This window comes from Hylobates moloch, unplaced genomic scaffold (assembly GCF_009828535.3).
Source record: "Hylobates moloch isolate HMO894 unplaced genomic scaffold, HMol_V3 SCAFFOLD_5, whole genome shotgun sequence".
NCBI classification, from domain to species: Eukaryota; Metazoa; Chordata; class Mammalia; order Primates; family Hylobatidae; genus Hylobates; species Hylobates moloch.
In genome coordinates, this window is record NW_026652280.1 from 158,691,371 (window position 1) to 158,712,177 (window position 20,807).

At 39.1% G+C, this 20,807-nt stretch overlaps 1 protein-coding gene across 1 annotated transcript in view; it reads right to left on the reverse strand.

Annotated features, from left to right (window-relative positions):
• Positions 1-10,980, reverse strand: part of IL23R (interleukin 23 receptor) — a 97,507-nt gene extending 86,527 nt beyond the window's left edge. The window contains exons 1-3 of the mRNA XM_032151992.2: positions 10,893-10,980; positions 9,249-9,347; positions 7,807-8,103 (exon numbers count right to left, since the gene is read on the reverse strand). Of these exons, the coding sequence (XP_032007883.1) occupies positions 7,807-8,103; positions 9,249-9,318 (367 nt within the window). The 5' untranslated portion in view covers positions 9,319-9,347; positions 10,893-10,980. The remainder of the gene's footprint in view (positions 1-7,806; positions 8,104-9,248; positions 9,348-10,892) is intronic.
• Between the last annotated feature and the right edge of the window lie 9,827 nt (positions 10,981-20,807).

The following is a 20,807-nucleotide window of genomic DNA, read 5'->3' on the forward strand; positions in this document are numbered from 1 at the left end:
GGCAACAAAAGCCAAAATTGACAAATGGGATCTAATTAAACTAAAGAGCTTCTGCACAGCAAAAGAAACTACCATCAGAGTGAACAGGCAACCTACAGAGTGGGAGAAAATTTTTGCAACCTACTCATCTGACAAAGGGCTAATATCCAGAATCTACAAATAACTCAAACAAATTTATAAGAAAAAACCAAACAACCCCATCAGAAAGTGGGCAAAGGACATGAACAGACACTTCTCAAAAGAAGACATTTATGAAGCCAATAGACACATGCAAAAATGCTCATCATCACTAGCCATCAGTGAAATGCAAATCAAAACCACAGTGAGATACCATCTCAGACCAGTTAGAATGGCGATCATTAAAAAGTCAGGAAACAACAGGTGCTGGAAAGGATGTGGAGAAATAGGAACACTTTTACATTGTTGGTGGGACTGTAAACTAGTTCAACCATTGTGGAAGTCAGTGTGGCGATTCCTCAGGGATCTAGAACTAGAAATACCATTTGACCCAGCCATCCCATTACTGGGTATATACCCAAAGGACTATAAATCATGCTGCTATAAAGACACATGCACACGTATGTTTATTGCGGCACTACTCACAATAGCAAAGACTTGGAACCAACCCAAATGTCCAACAACGATAGACTGGATTAAGAAAACGTGGCACATATACGCCATGGAATACTATGCAGCCATAAAAAATGATGAATTCGTGTCCTTTGTAGGGACATGGATGAAGCTGGAAACCATCATTCTCAGCAAACTATCGCAAGGACAAAAAACCAAACACCACATGTTCTCACTCATAGGTGGGAATTGAACAATGAGAACACATGGACACAGGAAGGGGAACATCACACACCGGGGACTGTTATGGTGGGGGGGAGGAGGGATAGCATTAGGAGATACACCTAATGTTAAATGACGAGTTAATGGGTGCAGCACACCAACATGGCACATGTATACATATGTAACAAACCTGCACACTGTGCACATGTACCCTAAAACTTAAAGTCTAATTTAAATAAATAAATAAATAATAAAAAATAAAAAGCCACTGGCCAGAAAAGTTATGATGCAACTATAAACATTGATTGCTTACCTAATCATTAGCTTTACCTGATTAAACTTATCAACTTTTCACTGAAAAGGGAATTTATTTTAAATTAGTATGTCTCAACTTGTCTGAAAAGATAATAAATTTGTAATGGAAGAATAAAAAAAAAGAAATATGAAGTTCTCTATAGTCCGTTGAGAAACTGACAATTTTATTTGAGAAATCAGGCCAATCACCACTCAGCACCTCCCTGCTCCTCATTCCATCCCTAATACCTTACCTTGCAACCCACTTTACCATCAAATATCCATTCCTCTTCTTCTTATACTTGACTATATTACCCTAAATTCAGTCTCCCCCAGCTACTCCTGTATCTTTCTCTTTTTCTTAACAGCTAAACACTGTTAAAGAGCCTATTATTTTTCATTTTCCATATGCTTTTGAACCCAAAACAATCAGGATTCAGCCTCCACAATTCCATCAAAACCATTGTTGCTAAGGTCATTGATGACTTTCTCTTCAACAGACCCCGTCTCTGGTCATTTGTCATTGAGTTTGATCTCTGCAGCATTTGATATTTTGCTCACTCCCTCCTTGAAAGCTCTCTGTTTTAAAGCTGGGTGTGGTGGCTCACATCTATAGTCTCGGCTACTTGGGAGGCTGAGGCTGGAGGGATCCCTGGACCCTAGGAGTTTGAGGCTGCAGTGAGCTATGATCAAGACACTGCACTCCAGCCTGGGTAACACAGTGAGACCTTGTCTCAAAAACGAGACAAGAAAAGAAACCTCTTTGCTTCTGGCTCTTGCGAATGGGTTCTTCGTAGTTTTCTTCTACTACTCTGGCAGACTATCTTCTTCTCTTGCACATTTTCCACTACTCATTTTAAAAATTTGGTGTTCATACACGCAATAAAACATTATTCAGCCTTAAAAAGGAAGGAAATTTTAACACATGCTACAATGTGGATGAAACTTGAAGACATTATATTAAGCAAAGTAAGTTAGACCCTAAAGGAAAAATATTGCATGACCCCTTACACAAGGTATCTGGAATAGACAAACTCATAGAAAGTAGAATGGCAGTTGCTAGGGCTTGGAGGAGAAGGAAGTGGATATTTGTTTAAAGGATATAGACTTTCAGTTTGCAATAAGAGGGTTCTGGAGATAAATGGTGGTGATGGTTGTACAACAATGTAAATGTACTTAGTGCCACTGAACTGTATACTTAACCATGGTAAAAATGGTACATTTTATGTTATGTATTTTACCACCACCACAACAAGGTTTTTTAAAAGTTTGGTATTCACGCAACTCTATTTCAAGGCTCTTTTCCCCATCACTCCACTCAACTCATCCCACCCCCATTCCTGCCCAGCTCTTTCTCCAGGTGGCCATGTTATGGGGAATATTTTTATTTTTCATTGGCTAGCATCTTTCCCTCTTGAGAACTGACATCCCCTCCAGCCCCTCACTCCAATCTCACCCCCACCCCAACCCCAAGACCTGTCAATCAAGAGGCTCTCCACAGAAGTGTGCCTTTGAGGTAGGCTGACGAATAGGAGAATTCCCTTTGGGAATGAACATATGACTCAAGATGAACCAATCAGAATTCTCCAAGGCACTTTTTCTAAACCATTGTAAAAGAAGCACACTCTTTCCTCCTGAAACTGCTATCTCTGGGTAGCATGTGAGCTGTAAGTTGCTGGTGACCATCTTGCTGTCATTGTGAAACAGGCTTTTTCACAGTCTTTAGTCTACTTAAGAATGAAGCCAACACAGGGGAAAACAATACCTAGCAGACAGGAAAAGATGAGAGAGTTCTGATGACATTGCTTTTTGGGGGCCTCTAAAGCCTATGAAACCCCAACAACTATAGAATGACACCTAGAATTTTCAGTTATATCATTAAATAGTGAATAAGATTAAGATTTTTTCAAGTATAGAAATATTGAGTGTTTGTTAAATATTCACTTTTCAGGTGTGGCTCTCTTAGTTCATCCCTACGTGTGAAATACTGCTGGGACACTTGACTGCTCAGAGAATGACAAGACAAATGGAAGGATAGGGGCTCATAAAGAATGAAAATACAGACATTTATGCATCTGAAGTTACATCCAAAGATTTATCTTAAGTACATACATGCTTTCACTTCACCTGCAAATTGCTTACCAAAAATATTGCTTGTAAAATAATAAACAAATATATTAAAAATTTTATTCTCACTGCAAATCAAGGCAGTACTAGATGTCATTTAAACCTACGAAATTAGCAAGGATTTTGAAAAATGATAGTACACAGTGTTGGAGTGGACTCATGGAAATCCTCCAACACATTTCTGGTGGAAGTACAAATTGGTACAGCCTTTACGGAGAGCACTTTACATATCACAACCTGTAAAAGCAGGTGTAATATTTTGCAACTCAGCAATTATACATCTAAGAATGCATCCTTATTGAAATGTTCATAGATATATAAAATATTTGGCTTAAAGGATGTTCCCTTAAAGTATTGTTCATAACAATGAAAAAATTATAAACAAGCTCAATTTTCCAAAATAAGGTTAAATAAACTATAATACAGTCCTAAACACATCCAAAAGCAATGCTGTAGAAGACAGTTTAAGTACTTGGCCTTTGGAAGGAATTAAAAGTATATTTAGTGAAGTAATGATCATATGGCAAAGTGAAAAAAGCAGGTTGCAAAATGGTTCAATTAGTGGTTTCATTTAAGTGAGAGATTGAGAAAGAGAGGGTCTGAAATTTCAAAGACATATTCCAAATTATTAAAGAGGGATTATGGTTACTGGTAAAGTTATGGTTTTACGGGAATGATAGGTATTTCTTTTTTACTGGTCTACATTTTAAAAACTCTCTATATTGAATGCAATTTGATTCTATAATTAAAATCTCTTTTCATATATCGAAGGTCTAATATCCTTTTTAAAAAACCTATTTTCAAACAGTAAGAACACACTAAAAAGTACTTTTACAACATTTTGGTGACTTGTAGCATTGAGTTACAATGGAGAGAAACTGGGCTCCAAGTAGGGTAAAATAAATCTTTGTTTTAATTGAGCCTTAAATGAAGTAGGTGTGGAAACATAAATTTAAATCATTTTGGAGATTGAGTTGTGGTCCCTCATTGATTACAATGATTTGTGCTGAAGTTGTTTTTTCCTCTGGTTTCAGATAGAGAGTGTCATTGATTTGGCTATCAGATCGTTTGGGCTGTGTTACTCCACAGCATCTTACATGAAGTGAATTCTCGGGGTTACAAATGTCTGGTGGTTAGTTAACTTTGCAAAAGATCAAAAAGATGACTATACACACACATGCAAATAAGTGTTTGTTAATATGAAGCAATGTAAAGATGGGCCTGTGAGTATGGTTATGATAATAACATCAGGTTGTTGGTAGGCCTCATTGCCAGGTTATTCAATATCCAAGAACAAAACCTGGCTATACAACTAGATACTAGAGAATACCCTGAGGTATACAAAAGCGGGCTTATGTTTTTGCTCTTTCCTGCCAATCCCACCCCTCCTCTATTATTGGGACATTCAGGAATCACAGGCTAGTTTTCTTGTTAATTCAGAGTCTAGCCAAGGATCCATTTTTACTGAGAGCTTCTTGAAAACAGTCTGTGATTTCCTCTTCTTTGTACTTCTAGCATTTAACACTTTTTTGGTGCATAGTAACCACTCAATAAAGTTTATTCCATGAATTCATTGGCTTGATTAAGATAATAATTTATCTTTATTTAATCTTAATTTATCTTAATTTATCTTAATAATTTATCTTAATATTATGGGAAATTTATAAATTTCCCATAATATGTGTGCATTTAATCTTAGATAAGAATCTAAGAAGTGTTTAGGATTGTGGCTAAAAATGGAGATTGTGATAATATGGTTTATATTTCACAAATTATACATTAAAGCACAGCACTTTAAAATATATTTGGATAGCTTTTCAAGGAAAGCAATGACTCATTTATCTTGTCTTTTACAATTTGTCTCTAGTCTAAAAAAATACATATAATCATTTTGTTCAAAGTAGTGATGATAAGTTGACATAATAAATCTCACATGACAAATATCCTGTGATCAAAGTGGTCCAGTGAAAGCAATGTGATTTCTAGAATGCCACAAAACCCTCAAAAACCCTTTGTTGACCTACTTAAATAGGAAGTTTTGTTTGCTAAGAATGTAGAGCTCAAGAAGACATTCAGCTTGAATCCAGGGGTTTGTGTAAATTCTCACCTGGCAGTTACATTTTTACTCATAACCAGAGGCCTATGTAAGGAGTTACAATTCACAAACTCACAAGTTAAATAAATGGAAAGAGTGATGTTCTTTCTAAGCAGCCGTCAGCAGAGAATGTATTTCTATTAGGCTGTCCTGGAAGAGGAACAAAGTCCATTCTCTTACCTTCTACATTACCTGGTGTTGGGTTTGGGGACAGAGGCCCCCCAGCCAACACTTGGGAGGGCTTTTGGGAGTAATCAGTTATACAAACTGCAACACACGGAAGGTGGTGTTAAATAAAATGTATAGGAGACCATTGTTTTGGACTGAGCTCCTGCACTAGGCCCCCACATACCAAACCAAAATGAAGTCACTCCTGTTAAGTGGCATATAACCAAGCTGAAACTTTAAGGAAGCAGGTAAAACTCCCATGGACTAGTTTTTCCTGAAAACAGGAAATTCACAGCAACCACGTAGAAACAGCCCAGTCAACCTGAGCAGGGATGATAAGGAAACCGCCTCTGCTTTAACCATTACAAGGAAAATAACCTGAAGTAACAATGTTAACCAATCTGGTAGTTTTATAAAAATTTCTATTTCTTGTTCCTACCTTACAAAAACCAACTGTTCTGTTATAATAGTAGAACCAAAACTAAGTATATAATTACACAAGGCAGCCCATATCACTATAGTGACTTAAACACTTCCAGGACACTCAGAGCACATATCAGTTTTTAGAACGAGACGCTGCCGATTCATGAATCATACATAAAAACCTATCACATCTAAAAACTAAATTTTCTGAAATTTTGTTTTTTAACAGAGACAATGTTTATTTTGCTTCCTTTTTTCCCTCTGGCTTAAATTGACAACTAACCTTTTTCTGTAACTGTGAAAGTTGCTTATTTGCCCTCCAAAGAAATTGTATAGTCTCTCTACCCCACTCTCACCCCCAAAGGATAAATAGTAAAGTAAGCATTGAGGTTTGGTTACGTTTCCTGAGGATGTGGACAAGCTAAGGGGATTTCATACATCAGACAAGATGCCTGCCTGCGGTTTAATTTCCACAATTTAGGGCAAGTTTAGCAGCTTTAAGGCATCAGTTTAAGGTAGGTTTATTCTTTGACTCCAAAACCTATGACTTTCCTTCCTCAACTCACCTCTACAACTTTCTTTAGTTCCCTCTCTTGAAAAGCTGCAAGATCAGCTGCTCAGAGTTAAGTAGGACAACAGCCTCATTATAGAGCAAGGAAGCCTCTTACTTTCCAAGCAGCCACAATGGGGTCAGGTGGTAGTGGTGATACGGGTCTGCCCCCCAGCTAAGTTGTAAAGGTGAAGAAGAAGCAAGAACTGAGGCTTGATTCTCAAAAATATAGAGGACGGGAACATGGCAAAGACAGCAATTCCTTTATTTTTTACTGAAAATGGGTTCAAGTGCCATAGAGAATGAATATCTGAGTTAAAACAGTGCTGAACTTATTTACACCCTTCATAATAGTAGAACCAAAACTAGGTATATAATTGTACAAGCCAGCCCATATCACTACAGTGATTTAAACACCTCCAGGACACTCAGAGCACAAATTGAATTTAGCGTATATTTTTAAGATTAACTTGACTAAGCTTTTAAATAAATTAATAATTATTTCCTTCAAGGTGGGTTTTAAGAAAAAGAAAAAAATTAATAGTTACAATAACAAACACAGTGATTCTAAATTGGAATAGTGAGATTAGGAACAGAGGATTGTAGGAGACTCTCCCTATGTTTTATGAAAAGGATGCATTTTTAAGGATTTGGGTACTGTTGTACTTTAAACTTTATCATATGCTTCCAAATAAATTATTGAAATTAAGTGCATAACACAGCCTGTATAATTATCTCCTTTTACAGGTGAGGAATTGAGGCTTAAGCAACTTGCCCAAGGTCACAAACCTAGGAGTACAGTGGGAGCACAAAACTAGTTTTGCAACTCTCCCTAAACCTTGGCCTGAAAATTTCTCAGTGGGATCTGCTTCAAGGTTAATTATATTAGTTTAGAAAAATAAAACAAGAAGATTAAAAGAGCAACATTTTAAATCCAAGGGTGCTGGCCCTCACATATGCAGTGTTTGTTCAGGGTAGAGGTGAAAAATTGTTTTTTGAATGTATTGGCAACATTTTTAAATTTAGAGAGTACACATTAAAATTTTATATTTCTGTCTTCCTTTCAAGAGCCAAAATATGTAGGAATACTGGGCACCTGTGATTACTGGAGCTGGGCAGTGACTCCCCCCAGGAGACTACCTTTGTACTTTCTTCTCTGCATAGTTCCCATCAGCTTCTACAGTTCGTATAGTTCACCAACCTGGCCCTGGAGACATTTGAGTTTGCAGCTCCTGTTTGAAACTAATCTAAAAACTGAACTATATTATTTTGTCCCTATTTTTAGACTAGTGTGGTAATGACCAGTTAATTGTTAGACTAGCTTTTGTTTGCATTTCAAATGTGCCCCAACACTTACATCCAGAAGAAATGTCTTTTCCACATATCAGTGTCTCTTGAAAATGTTTGGGACATTCGGCAGTGCAGTGCATAGAAGCATGTGGTTCCAGAAAGTTTTTATACCAAAGCCGAGCTGTTGTTTTATTAATCCTTGTCATCTGAGATCTTTCTTTGATGCCATTTTTATAAAAATGAAGTTTCCTTGGTTGGCAGTTCTTAATTGCTGCTTGGCAATATATAGAGATATTCATACCCATCTTAAAAATTGTGGCTGGTTCTACCCAGATGTGGCCAGAGCAGTTTATATTTGTAATTCCTAGAAATAAATGGAAAAATAATAAATTACATGTAAAACATTAAATCAAGAGATTCAGAAGAATATGCTATTGCATTTTAAATTTATTATTTCTATTAATTAAATGATTCCATTGAAAACAGTTTTAGGACTAGATGTATCTTTTCATAAACTAGCCTATTACAGTGTGTTTCTGTTAGGCTTTTTTTTTTTTTTTTGAGACAGTCTCGCTCTGTCACCCAGACTGGAGTGCAGTGTCGCGATCTTGGCTCACTGCAACATCTGCCTTCCAGGATCAAGCAATTCTTCTGCCTTAGCCTCCTGAGTAGCTGGGATTACAGGTGAGCACCACCACGCCTGGCTAATATGGGGTTTCACCATGTTGGCCACGCTGATCTTGAACTCCTGACCTCAGGTGATCCACCCGCCTTGGCCTCCCAAAGTGCTGGGATTACCCAAAGTGTGAGCCACCTTGTCTGGCCTGTTATGCTTTGATTGATGTTCAGCACCATGACACAAGAGTAGAGTCAGCCTAGAAGCTTCTCTAAGTGTCTAAGGAGCAAATATAATTAGCTCTCCTACTTTAAAGTAGAGAACCGAGAGATTATAAAGCTACAGTATTTTTCAAAGGTAAGATTTGAAATAACACTGGGCACTGTAGAATCTGAACCCCATTCTCTAGCTACTCAACCAATCTTCTGTTCTTTTTTAGATAAAGCCTACATTTTCAGTAAAGTTTGAATATAATGAATAAAATCATACTCTTGCCAATGGCCCACATAGTTACTATGTGCCTGGCACAAAGTAACTATCAATAAGTGGTTTGTGAAATAGAATTGCATTCAAATGTTTGACAGGTTATTGTATAACAGTTACAATAGTTTGACTATAGAACTTGCCAACTCAAACTAATAAGCTCCTTTGTGGAAATATTCACATGTGAGTAAGAGGGCTGTCTAGAAGGGAAATTTGAGAAAGAAATCCTGCATTTGGAAGGAGATTGGGCCGTTTTTATTTCATTCTATGTAATTTTTATGCACACATTTTTTCCAGTCTAATAATATTTGTATTCTTCAGAGATTCTAACATAAAACCATGAAAATGATAATCATTCAATATTCCATTTGTTGATTGAAAGATAGCAATAGATACATAAAACACCATACCTCCATGACACCAGCTGAAGAGTATGTAAAGGGCTATTACTGCATCCCACTGAATAGTGACCTGATTCATGTCTGGAAGCAGAAAAAGACTGTTTCCCTCTGGAAAAAAAATATGAAAAATGTTTAACTTGTAGTATTTTAGTAAAATAATAAAAAGCATAACATTTTTCCCTAAGAATTCTGGTATTTGATGGGAACCTTTGATTAGGAAGGGAGGAAGAAGGAAGGAAGGAAGGAAGGAAACAGAGCAAAGAAATGTTACTGATATATTTAGGAGATATAACAAGAGATGGAGAAGTAAAGCAAACAAATGGAATTTTATACTCTTCAAAAGTCACTATGAATTAACTCAGGAGAGCATTTGATCCATTACAATTCCTCCTAATCTAGCCTTTCTCATCAGAAATCTCCTCCTCTGAGTTAACTTCTTTTTTTATTTTATGTTTTACATTTTTTTTAGAGACAAGGCTGGAGACAAGACAGAGCCCAGGCTGGAGTGCAGTGGCATGATCATAGCTCACTGTAACCTCAAACTCCTGGGCTCAAGCGGTGCTCCCAACTCAGCCTCCCAAAGTGCTAGGATTACAGGCATGAACCATGGTGCCTGGGCTGAGCTAACTTCTGGTGATGAATTCTTCTCCCTGCCAAAGTTACGTATTTATCACACTCCAGAAATACTAGTCTTTGATGAGCTAAACTTGGGAAGAGCCAAAAATTTCAGAACTCCCAGAGAAAATGGATTCGAAATGAAGAGAAGTGAAGTGAGATTAAGCAATATGTGCTCTCACCAGTTAGACTGTAAAAAGCCTTTCATCTGGGGAGGCGTGGTGGCTCATGCCTGTAATCCCAGCACTTTGGGAGGGAGAGGCCGGTGGATTGCTTGATCCCACAAGTTTGAGATCAGGCTGGGCAACATGGTGAAACCCCGTCCCTACTAAAAATACAAAAATTAGCCCAGCATGGTTCCATGTGACTGTCATCCCAGCCACCTGGGAGGTGAAGGTTGCAGTGAACCATGATCACACCACTGCACTCCAGCCTGGGCGACAGAGTGATACCTTGTCCCCCGCACCCCCCAAGAAAGAGGAAAAAGCCTTTCATCTGTAGAGAATGCGAAAAGAACACATTATAGAAATTCCTAATAATACCGTTGTTGGTTTACAACTAGAGGTACATTATTCAATTAATCAGTTACATGAATTAACTCATTTACTCAACAATCAACATTATTCAGTTATTTTATCTGTTTAATAAAGCCTGAGCTATTTCTATAAAACAACAAGAGAACGCGATGCATGGCTCATCGAATCGCATAAAATATCTAGTAACATTTAAAAAAACTGGGGTCCCCCGGCTAAGAAATATAGGGATCCCTTTCATAATTTGTTAGCAATAGTAATTCTTCTCTTCACAAGAAGCAACAGAAGCCCTAAAAATGTTCCTAGTTAGAAGTTAACTAATGGAAATATGCAATAATTATTATTTAAACTGATGTGATGCCATATAATATTATAGATTCCCTTTTCATCAGTAACCACTGCATGGAATATCATGAGAACTTGCAAGAGAAAACAACTTGGCCCATGTATTTCCAAAAGGAAATATAGCTGTCTTTAAGTATTTGGATGATTGCTGCCTATTTACCTTTCAACCTGTTTGAAGCACATAATTCCACTTCAGAGCCAGGCTGCCATCCTTGTTGGCTGTGTCATGTCTTCTTTCCTCACTGCCTGCCTGTCAGCGCTCACTTTAGATTTTCACCTCTGAGGTCAGTGGAAATGTCAGCAGAGCCCTGACCTACATTTCAGACTCTTGAAGAGGAACGCAAACTGTCCAATTCGAAATGACTGGCTCTCGTGTCACCATCTGGGAAAACCCAGATTACTGAAAGTGAACTGTTTTGTCAGTACTTTTTTTTTTTTTTTTTACAGCTTAATTTAAAATTGTCTCATCCAAGAGGCAGAACACTTATACATGTTTTCTTAAAAATGTCAGACATTTTGACACCAAAAATATGATGCTTAGTTTTAATTTACAACCAGCATTGTTATTAATTATACACTTGTTTCTTTTTTTAGTTTTCCAGTTTTGTTGAAATATAATTGATGAATAAAATTCTACAATTTGATGGTATATAACGTGATGATTTGATACACACATATTTTGTGAAATTATTATACAATCAAGTTAGTTAATACATCTCTCATCTTATTTACTCTTTATTGTGCAGATAGAACATTTAAGCAAATTTCAAGTATGCTGTATAATTCAGTATTGTCAACTAGGGTCACCATACTGCATATTAAATCTCCTGAACCCACTCATCTTATAACTGTAAGTTTATGCCCTTTGACCAACAGCTTCCTTTCCCTCCACCATCCTCTCATCTTGGTAACCACCATTTTGTCATCTGTTTTTATGGGTTCAACTATTTTAGATTCCACACATCAGTGAGATCACGCAGTATTTGTCTTTCTCTGTCTGACTTATTTCAGTTAGCATAATGCCCTCAAGTTGCACCTATGTTACTGCAATGGCAGAATTTCCTTCTTTTATGGCTGCATAATATTCTTGTATAGCCCACAGTTTCTTTACCAATTAATCCATTGGTAGGCACTTACGTTATTTCCATGTTTGGGCTATTTTGACTAATGCTTCATGAACGTGGGAAGGCAGATATCTCTCATGGTGCTGATTTCATTCTGTGGGGGGCTATACATCCAGAAGAGGGACTGCTGGATCCTAAGTTAGGTCTATTTTAATTTTTTAAATAAAATTGTTTCTATTTCACACTGTTTTCCATGATAACTGTACCAATTTACATTCCTAACAGCAATGTACAAGGCTGCCCTTTCTCTGTACCCTCACCAATACTTATATCTTGTCTTTTTATCATAGGCACCCCAAAAGGTGGGAAGTGATATCTAATTGTAGTTTTGTTTTTTGGTTTTGGTTGTTGTTTTTGTGTTTGTTTTGAGACAGAGTCTTGCTCTGTCACCCAGGCTGGAGTGCAGCGGCGTGATTACGGCTCACTGCAACCTCTGCCTCCTGGGCTCAGGTGATCCTCCCATTTCAGCTTCCTGAGTAGCTGGCACCACAGGCACATGCCATCACACCCAGCTAATTTTTTGTAGTTTTGGTAGAGATGGGTTCTCACCATGTTGCCCAAGCTAGTCTTGAACTCCTGAACTCAAGCAATCTGCCGGTCTTGGCATCCCAAAGTGCTGGGATTACAGGCATGAGCCACCACACCCAGCTCATTGTAGTTTTGATTTGTATTAATCTGATAATCAGTAATGTTGAGTACCTTTTCATATACTTATTGGCCATTTGTCCGTCTTCCTTGAAAAAAAAATCTATTCAGGTCCAGAATCGCCTGACAACACATTTCTTAGAAGGTATCCCAGTCATTAAGCAACACATGACTCCAACACTGTGTGGAGAATTGATTGAAGATGAAGAGCCCAGTTAGGAGGCTATGGAAAATCAAGAGCTGATTTTTGTTTTATTTTATTTTATTTTGAGACAGAGTTTTGCTCTGTTGCCCAGGCTGGAGTGCAATGGCGCAATCTCGGCTCACTGCAACCTCTGCCTCCTGGGTTCAAGCGATTCTCCTGCCTCAGCCTCCCAAGTAGCTGGGATCACACATGTGCCACTATGCCCCAGTAATTTTTTTGTATTTAGTAGAGACAGGGTTTCACCATGTTGGTCAGCCTAGTCTTGAACTCCTGACCTCAGGTGATCCTCCTGCCTCGGCCTCCCAAAGTGCTAGGATTACAGGTGTGAGATGCCACACCCGGTCTGGTTTTTTGTATTTGTTGTAGAGATTGGGTTTTGCCATGTTGGCCAGGCTAGTCTTGAATTCCTGACCTCAAGTGATCTGCCCATCTCAGCCTCCCAAAGTGCTGGGATTACAGGAGTGAGTCACCACACTCGGCCCAAGAGCTGATTTTTAAATCAGATTTTCTGGCCTTTATTGTTTTTGTTTTGCTATTGAGTCATTTGAGTTCCTTATGTATTTTGGATATTAACCTTTTATCAGATAAGTGATTTGCAAATATTTATTTCCCTTCTGTAGGTTGTCTTTTTATTTTATTGGTTGTTTTCTTTGCTGAGCTTTTTAGTTTGATATAGTCCCACTTATTTATTTTTGCTTTTGTTGCTTGTGTTTTCAGTGTCATATCTAAAAATATTTTTACCCGGACCAGTGTCAAAGAGGTTTTTCCCTATGTTTTATTCTAGGAGTGTATAAGACTGTTCTTGTGTTACCATATAGGAATAACTGAGACGTGGTAATTTATAAAGAAAAGAGGGTTAATTGGCTCATAGTTCTATAGCCAGTACAAGCATGGCACCAACGTCTGCTTGGCTTCTGGTGAGGCCTCAGTAAGTTTACAATTATGGCAGAAGGCAAAGCAGGAGCAGGTGCATCACATAGAGAGAGCAGGAGCCAGAGGAGCAGGAGGAAGTGCCACACACTTTTAAACAACCAGAGCTCACCTGAACTCTGAACGAGAACTCACTCTCATCATCAAGAGAATGGCACTAAGCCATTCAAGCAGGATCCGCCCACATGATCCAAACACCTCCCACTAGGCCTAACCTCCAGCACTGGGGATTACATTTCTTTTCTTTTTTCTTGTTTTGTTTTGTTTTCTTTCTTTCTCTCTTTTTTTTTTTTTTTTTTTAAGACAGGGTCTTGCTCTGTGGCCCAGGCTGGAGTGCAGCAGCATGATCTCGGGTCACTGCAACCTCTGCCTCCTGGGTTCAAGTGATCTTCCTGCCTCAGCCTCCCAAGTAGCTGGGACTACACACACCTGCCACCACACCTGGCTAATTTTTGTATTTTTCATAAAGACGGTGTTTCCTCATGTTGGCCAGGCTGGTCTCAAACTCCTGACCTCAAGTGATCTGCTCACTTTGGCCTCCCAAAGTGCTGGGATTACAGACATGAGTCACCACACCCAGCCACATACATCTTTTGACTCATCCAAAGGATGGTATCTGCAGCAGCTGCTCTTTTCTTCTCAGTGTCAAGCACCTCATGGCTCATTCAGCTTTGTTGGAGAAGAGAGATTGAATCATCCCCACTTCCTGTGAGGTGTGCATTAAAAGCCAATGTTGACTTAATTCCTAAGAGCTTCTTAGAGACTTTACAATGCCAGTAAGTGAAGGTAAATTCAAAACCTTCAACATACAACTGTAGCTCTTGAAGACTGTGTGCACACCTTTAAGGAGGTCAGTTTCCAGATTCTCAAATCCCATATGTGCTCTTTCCTAAATTTGATTTCCTTGAAAATGAGCCGGTGTTCACAGTAATCCTTCTCTAAATTCATAGTGAATAGTATCCCTCCATCTCAAATCTCATACAGTGCATTGCCTTGGGTGAAAATAGCTCCAGAATATCAAACAAATGGTTTTAGGGAGGGCTCCTTGGATAACTAATCAAGGCATTTTAAACATCCAAGACTTTAAGCCTTTTCCTGCCATATAGACATATGTGAAGCTTACTAAAATATTTCTATTTCAGCCCATGCTGGGATACTCAGAATTTTAGCCAATTCAGGGATATTTGAGTCCATTTTGGAACTCTGAATCTAGGACATCAGGAATATGGGAGACTTGTGGCTATCCTCTTGAACATAAATGGGATTTTTTTTTCTTTCTCTGTCTCCCAGGCTGGAGTGCAGTGGTGCGATCTCAGCTCACTGCAAACTCCGCCTCCCAGGTTCAAGCAATTCTCCTGCCTCAGCCTCCTGAGTAGCTGGGACTACAGGCATGTGCCGCCATGCCCAGCTACTTTTTTATATTTTTAGCAGAGACGGGTTTCACCGTGTTAGCCAGGATGGTCTCAATCTCCTGACTTTGTGATCCATCTGCCTTGGCCTCCCAAAGTGCTGGGATTACAGGAGTGAGCCACCGTGCCAGGCCATAAATGGGATTTTTGATGAACCATTGCTTTTTTTTAAACATTGGATAAAATTTATATGTAAAATTTTACTTGATTTCTTTCAGATTTGATTAACTTTATTCAATAAGATAGTAAAAGGCTATTTTATCAAATCATATCATGGCATATCTGTTTCTGTAACAGCCTAGTCTTAGTTTTTTCGTCTTTGAAATATTCAATCACTCTATTATATTTAAAAGAAAGTAAGTTTATTTAGAGCTTTAAAAATATTTTGGGCCTGGAGCGGTGGCTCACGCCTGTAATCCCAGCACTTTGGTTGGCCGAGGCAGGTGGATCACAAGGTCAGGAGATCGAGATCATCCTGGCCAACATGGTGAAACTCCATCTCTAAAATTAGCTGGGCATGGTGGCACATATCTGTAATCCCAGCTACTTAGGAGGCTGAGGCAGAAGAATCGCTCGAACCAGGGAGTCAGAGGTTGCAGTGAGCCGAGATTGTGCCACAGCACTCCAGCCTGGTGACAGAGTGAGACTGTCTCAAAAAAAAATATATATGTGTATATATATATATATACACACATATATATATGTGTATATATGTATTATATATGTGTATATATGTATATATGTGTATATATGTATATATGTGTGTGTGTATATATATATATAGTATTTTAATTCTAAAATATGCAAGGGAGTACATAGTCTGAAAATCTTCTTTTTACCTAATGCTAAATGACGAGTTAATGGGTGCAGCACACCAACATGGCACATGGACACATATGTAACAAACCTGCACATTGTGCACATGTACCCTAAAACTTAAAGTATAATAATAAAAAAATACATTATTTATGTTAAAATCATAAAAAAAGAAATATTTACAATCATTCGTTTTCTCCCATTCCTTTATAGACATAAATAAAGCAAAAAGAATTATAATGTCTTAAAGAAAAAAAGAAGACTCAAGGAAAACATTTGAAAGACCACTGCATTGAAGCTCAACTTTATAAGCCAAACAAAAACTATATGTAGAAAAAAATACAACAAACTATCAATAGTAGTTTTCTTTGGATTATGGAATAATGATTTTTTTCTTCCTTTTGCTTTTCTATAACTTCCTATTTTTTAGGAGGAGTATATGTGATAATTTGTAAATAATTTAAAAAATACTGAACACATTAAAGACAAGAAAAACTTCAAGGAAAGGAACATAAATAGAGGATTCTTCCTAGTCAATTCTAGAATATGAGACAGCTGCAGGGAATTACTGACTGGCCTACTGATGTACAGATTTCACTTAGGCAAATTCAACTATGAGTGGAAGGGGAGAGAAAGATTTTATCCCATTAACTTCCCCTTCCCGCTTGTTCTGTCTGCCTCAAAATCGACCTAGAGCCTCAGTGACTCTAAGTAAAAAAGGCCATATCAGAAATGCAATGATAATAGTTATTGTTAACAGTGACACATTATTATTATTTATTAGTATTATTGTTTGGATGGAAAATTGGTATCAATTGCTATAAACAATAGCTGATGATAAGGTATATAAGGTTTTATTGATTCACTCTTGCCAATCAATAAGAAAAAAATCTTATGCAGTCTTTCATAATGTCCTAAATACTTTTAGAGAATTTTTCAGATAAAGAATAGAGCTCTGCTAGCTGGGCATGGTGGCACACACCTGTAGTCTTAGCTGCTTCTCAGGAGGCTGAGGCAGGAGTATTGCTTGAACCCAAGAGATAAAGACTGCAGTGAGCTATGATCATGCCACTGCACTCCAGCCTAGGTAACAGAGCAAGACCTTGTCTCTTAAAATAAAGGGAACAAAAAAGAATAAAGTTCACATGATCAAGGTGCACACCCATCATTCTGTTTTGCAGACCTTCTCATTCACTTGGCCTTCACATATAATGTAAGTGTGCATTCTAATAGTGATTGTAAGTTGTCCAAATTAACAAAGATATCAATAAGATAGTCTGGTTTGCAAATCTATTCATGCAAACAATTCTGAAACATGAGGATTTTCTCCAGAAAGATTTGGGGTGCCATCTATTCAAATGAAAGAGTGAGGATCCATCTGCATGGAAGCCAATGGTCTTCAGTGGTTTTTACAATTCAATTGGCAATTTGAAAAGCACCATTTAAACACTTCTCTCCAAACTTCAAGTGCGTTCTCAGGTATTTTCTGTTTTTGTTTTTTGCTGGTGTATACAACAGTGACTAGACTGTGCTTTCAAGCAATCATTTTAATACTTCAGTACTCAACAATTGTCAGCTTCTCAAAGTCATATTTCAATTTAGTGCTGAAAATAATGCAGGACTGAGCTTGAAAATTCAGTTCATGAGAACGTACAAGGCTGGGCGCAGTGACTCATGCCTGTAATCCCAACATTTTTGGAGGTCAAGGTGGGTGGATTGCTTGAGTCCAGGAATTTGAGACCAGCCTGGGCAACATGGTGAAAACTCATCTGTATTTTTTAAAAATAAAAAGTAAATATTAAAAATTTAAAAACATACTAGTGAGTAGCATCATCCAAGTTATACATTCTTATGAACAGTTACGGAAGAAAGTTCAGTCCCTGAAGGTTTATGACAATCATGGGCAGGCCTGAGTCTTCTTCTGTAATTAATGTGTTGTATAGATTACTACAGCTGTTTTATTTTTCCTGATACACATTAAAATAAGCATATGGCTATTAAATAAGAATGTTTATGTAGCATCTATCACAGACACTATCATAGCATGCTGCAGCCTCAAACTCCTGGCCTCAAGGGATCCTCCAGCCTCAGCCTCCCAAGTAGGGACCACAAACATGCACCACTGCATGAGAATTATTCTTTATCATTTTGGTCCATCCATCTTTGTCCTGACTTATGTACTTGTATTAGTTTTTTCTCACACTGTTATAAAGAACTACCTGAGACTGGGTAATTTATGAAGAAAAGAGGTTTAATTGACTCACAGTTCTGCAGGCTTAACAGGAAGCATGACTAGGAGGCCTCAGGAAACTTACAATCATGATGGAAGATGAAGGGGAAGTAAACACCTTTTTCACATGGTGGCAGGAGAGAGAGCAAGCAGGGGAAAGTGCCACACACTTTTAAACAATTAGATCTTCTGAGAACTCACTCACTATCAGGAGAACACCAAGGGTAAAATCTGCCCCCATGATCCAATCATCTTCCACCAGGCCCCTCCTCCAATTTCACATGAGATTTAGGCTGGCACACAAATCCAAACCTTATCAATACTTATCTACTTTTGAGGTAGGAGATGGTACTTCACTCCAGAGGCAGGACTTGGACACCAGACCAAATCGAGGACTAGCTAAAACAGGTCCAAGGCAAAGTAGCTTTGCATAAGACATGCCCACCAGCATGCCATGTCAGTTTACCATTGCCATGGCAACACCTGGAAATTACCACCCCTTTTAATGGCAACAACCTGTGAGTTGCCACACTTTTCCTAAACATTTCTGCATAATCTGCCCCTTAATTTGCATATGATTTAAATTGGCATAAATATAAGTTCAAAACTACCTCTGGGCACATCGCCTATGGAGTAGCCCTACTCCACAAGGAGCAGTATCTCTGCTGCTGCTGTCCACTTCTACTTCAATACAAGTTTCTAGTGAACACCTCCAGCTCACCCTTGAATTCTTTCCTGGTTTAAACCAAGAACCCTCCTGGGCTAAGCCCCAGTTTGGGGGCTCACCTGTCCTACATTACTTTTACAACATTCATTCATTCAAAAATATATATATTTTTTGACATGAAATCTTCCTCTGTTGCCCAGGATGGAGTGCAGTGGCACAGTCTCAGCTCACTGCAAACTCAGCCTCCTGGGTTCAAGCTATTCTCCTGCCTCAGCCTCCTGAGTAGCTGGGATTACAGGCCCCTGCCATCATGCCCAGCTAATTTTTGTATTTTTAGTAGAGATGGGGCTTCACCATGTTGGCCAGGCTGGTCTCCAACTCCTGCCCTCAGGTGATCCACCAACCTTGGCCTCCCAAAGTGCTGGGATTACAGTCATGAGCCACCGTGCCCATCCTCAGAAAATATTTCTTGAGTGTGTACTATGTTCCAATAATTATTCTAGCACTGAGGATAAAGGGGTAAACAAAACAGACAAAAGTTTGGTCCCCATGGAGTTTTCATTCTAGTCTGAGAAGAGAGACAGAAAGTAAAACACAGTATTAGATGGTGATAAGCATTTGGAGAAAATTAAGTGGGAAAGGTAGACAGCAAGTTTAATATGCTCAGAGAAGATCACACTCTGAAATACAATATTTGAGCAAAGATCTAATAGAAGCGAGGAAGCAGGCCATGGAGTTAATTTGGACAAGAGCATTTCAGACAGACAGGAGATGGCAAAGAGTAAGAAAAAGAGTTCGAGGATCAGTAAGGAGGCCGGTGTGGGAAGAGCAAGAGGAGAACAGTAGCAGATGAAAAAAAGGAAATGAGGGTCAGAGACGTAACTGCAGTGAAGAGTAGTGGACAGCTGTGCAGGGAAGCTCCTTTGATGGTTGAGATGGGAAGCTGCTGAAGGGTATTTAGCCAAGAAGCGAAAACAATTTTATACTACAGATTCTGGCAAAAGTAACTATAAAGGTTGGGTAAAGTGGCCATTAACTGAGATGGGTAAAACTTTAAAAGGAATATATTTTGTAGAGAAATAGGGAAGGAAATGAAGAATTTGTTTTGGAACATGTTAAATTTGAAATACGGGGAGGGGCCAAGATGGCCAAATAAAAACAGCTCTGGTCTGCAGCTCCTAGCAAGACCAATGCAGAAGGTGAGTGATTTCTGCATTCCCAACTGAGGTACCCAATTCATCTCACTGGGACTGGTTATGCAGTGGGTGTGACCCATGGAGAGAGAGCAGAAGCAGGGTGGGGGCGTCGCTTCAACTGGGAAGTGCATGGAGCAGAGGGATGTCCCTCCTCCAGCCAAGTGAAGCGGTAAGGGACTGTACTACCTACCCAGAGTACTATACTTTTCCCATGGATTTTTTGCAATCCACAGATCAGGAGATTCCCTCCTGAGCCTACACCATCAAGGCCCTGGGTTTCAGGCACAAAACTTGGCGGCTGTTTGAGCAGGAACTGAGCTGCAGGAGTTTGTTCATACTCCAGCAGTGCATGGAATGCCAGTGAGATAGTGGAACCATCCACTCCCCTGGAAAGGGGGCTGAAGCCAGGGAGCCAAGCAGTCTCGCTCAGCAGGTCCCACTCCCGTGGAGTCCAGCAAGCTAAAAACCACTGGCTTTAAATTCTCACTGCCATTACAACAGTCTGGAGTCCGCCTTGGGATGATCATTTTGGTGCATGGAGGGGCAGCTGTCATTACTGTGGCTTTAGCAAGTGGTTTTCCCCTAACAGCCCTAAGGAGACTGGGAGGTTTGGACTAGACAGAATTCACCAAGGTGCAGCAAAGCGACCGTGGCCAGGCTGCTTCTCTAGATTCCTCCTCACTGGGCAGGGCATCTTTGCAGGAAATACAGCAGCTCCATTCAGGGGCTTGTAGACAGAACTCTCATCTTCTCGCTGGGACAGAACACCTGGCAGGAGGGGGCAGCTGCAGTTGCAGGTTCAGCGGACCTAATCTTTCCTGTCTGCTGGCTCTGAAGAGGGTGGCGGATCCTG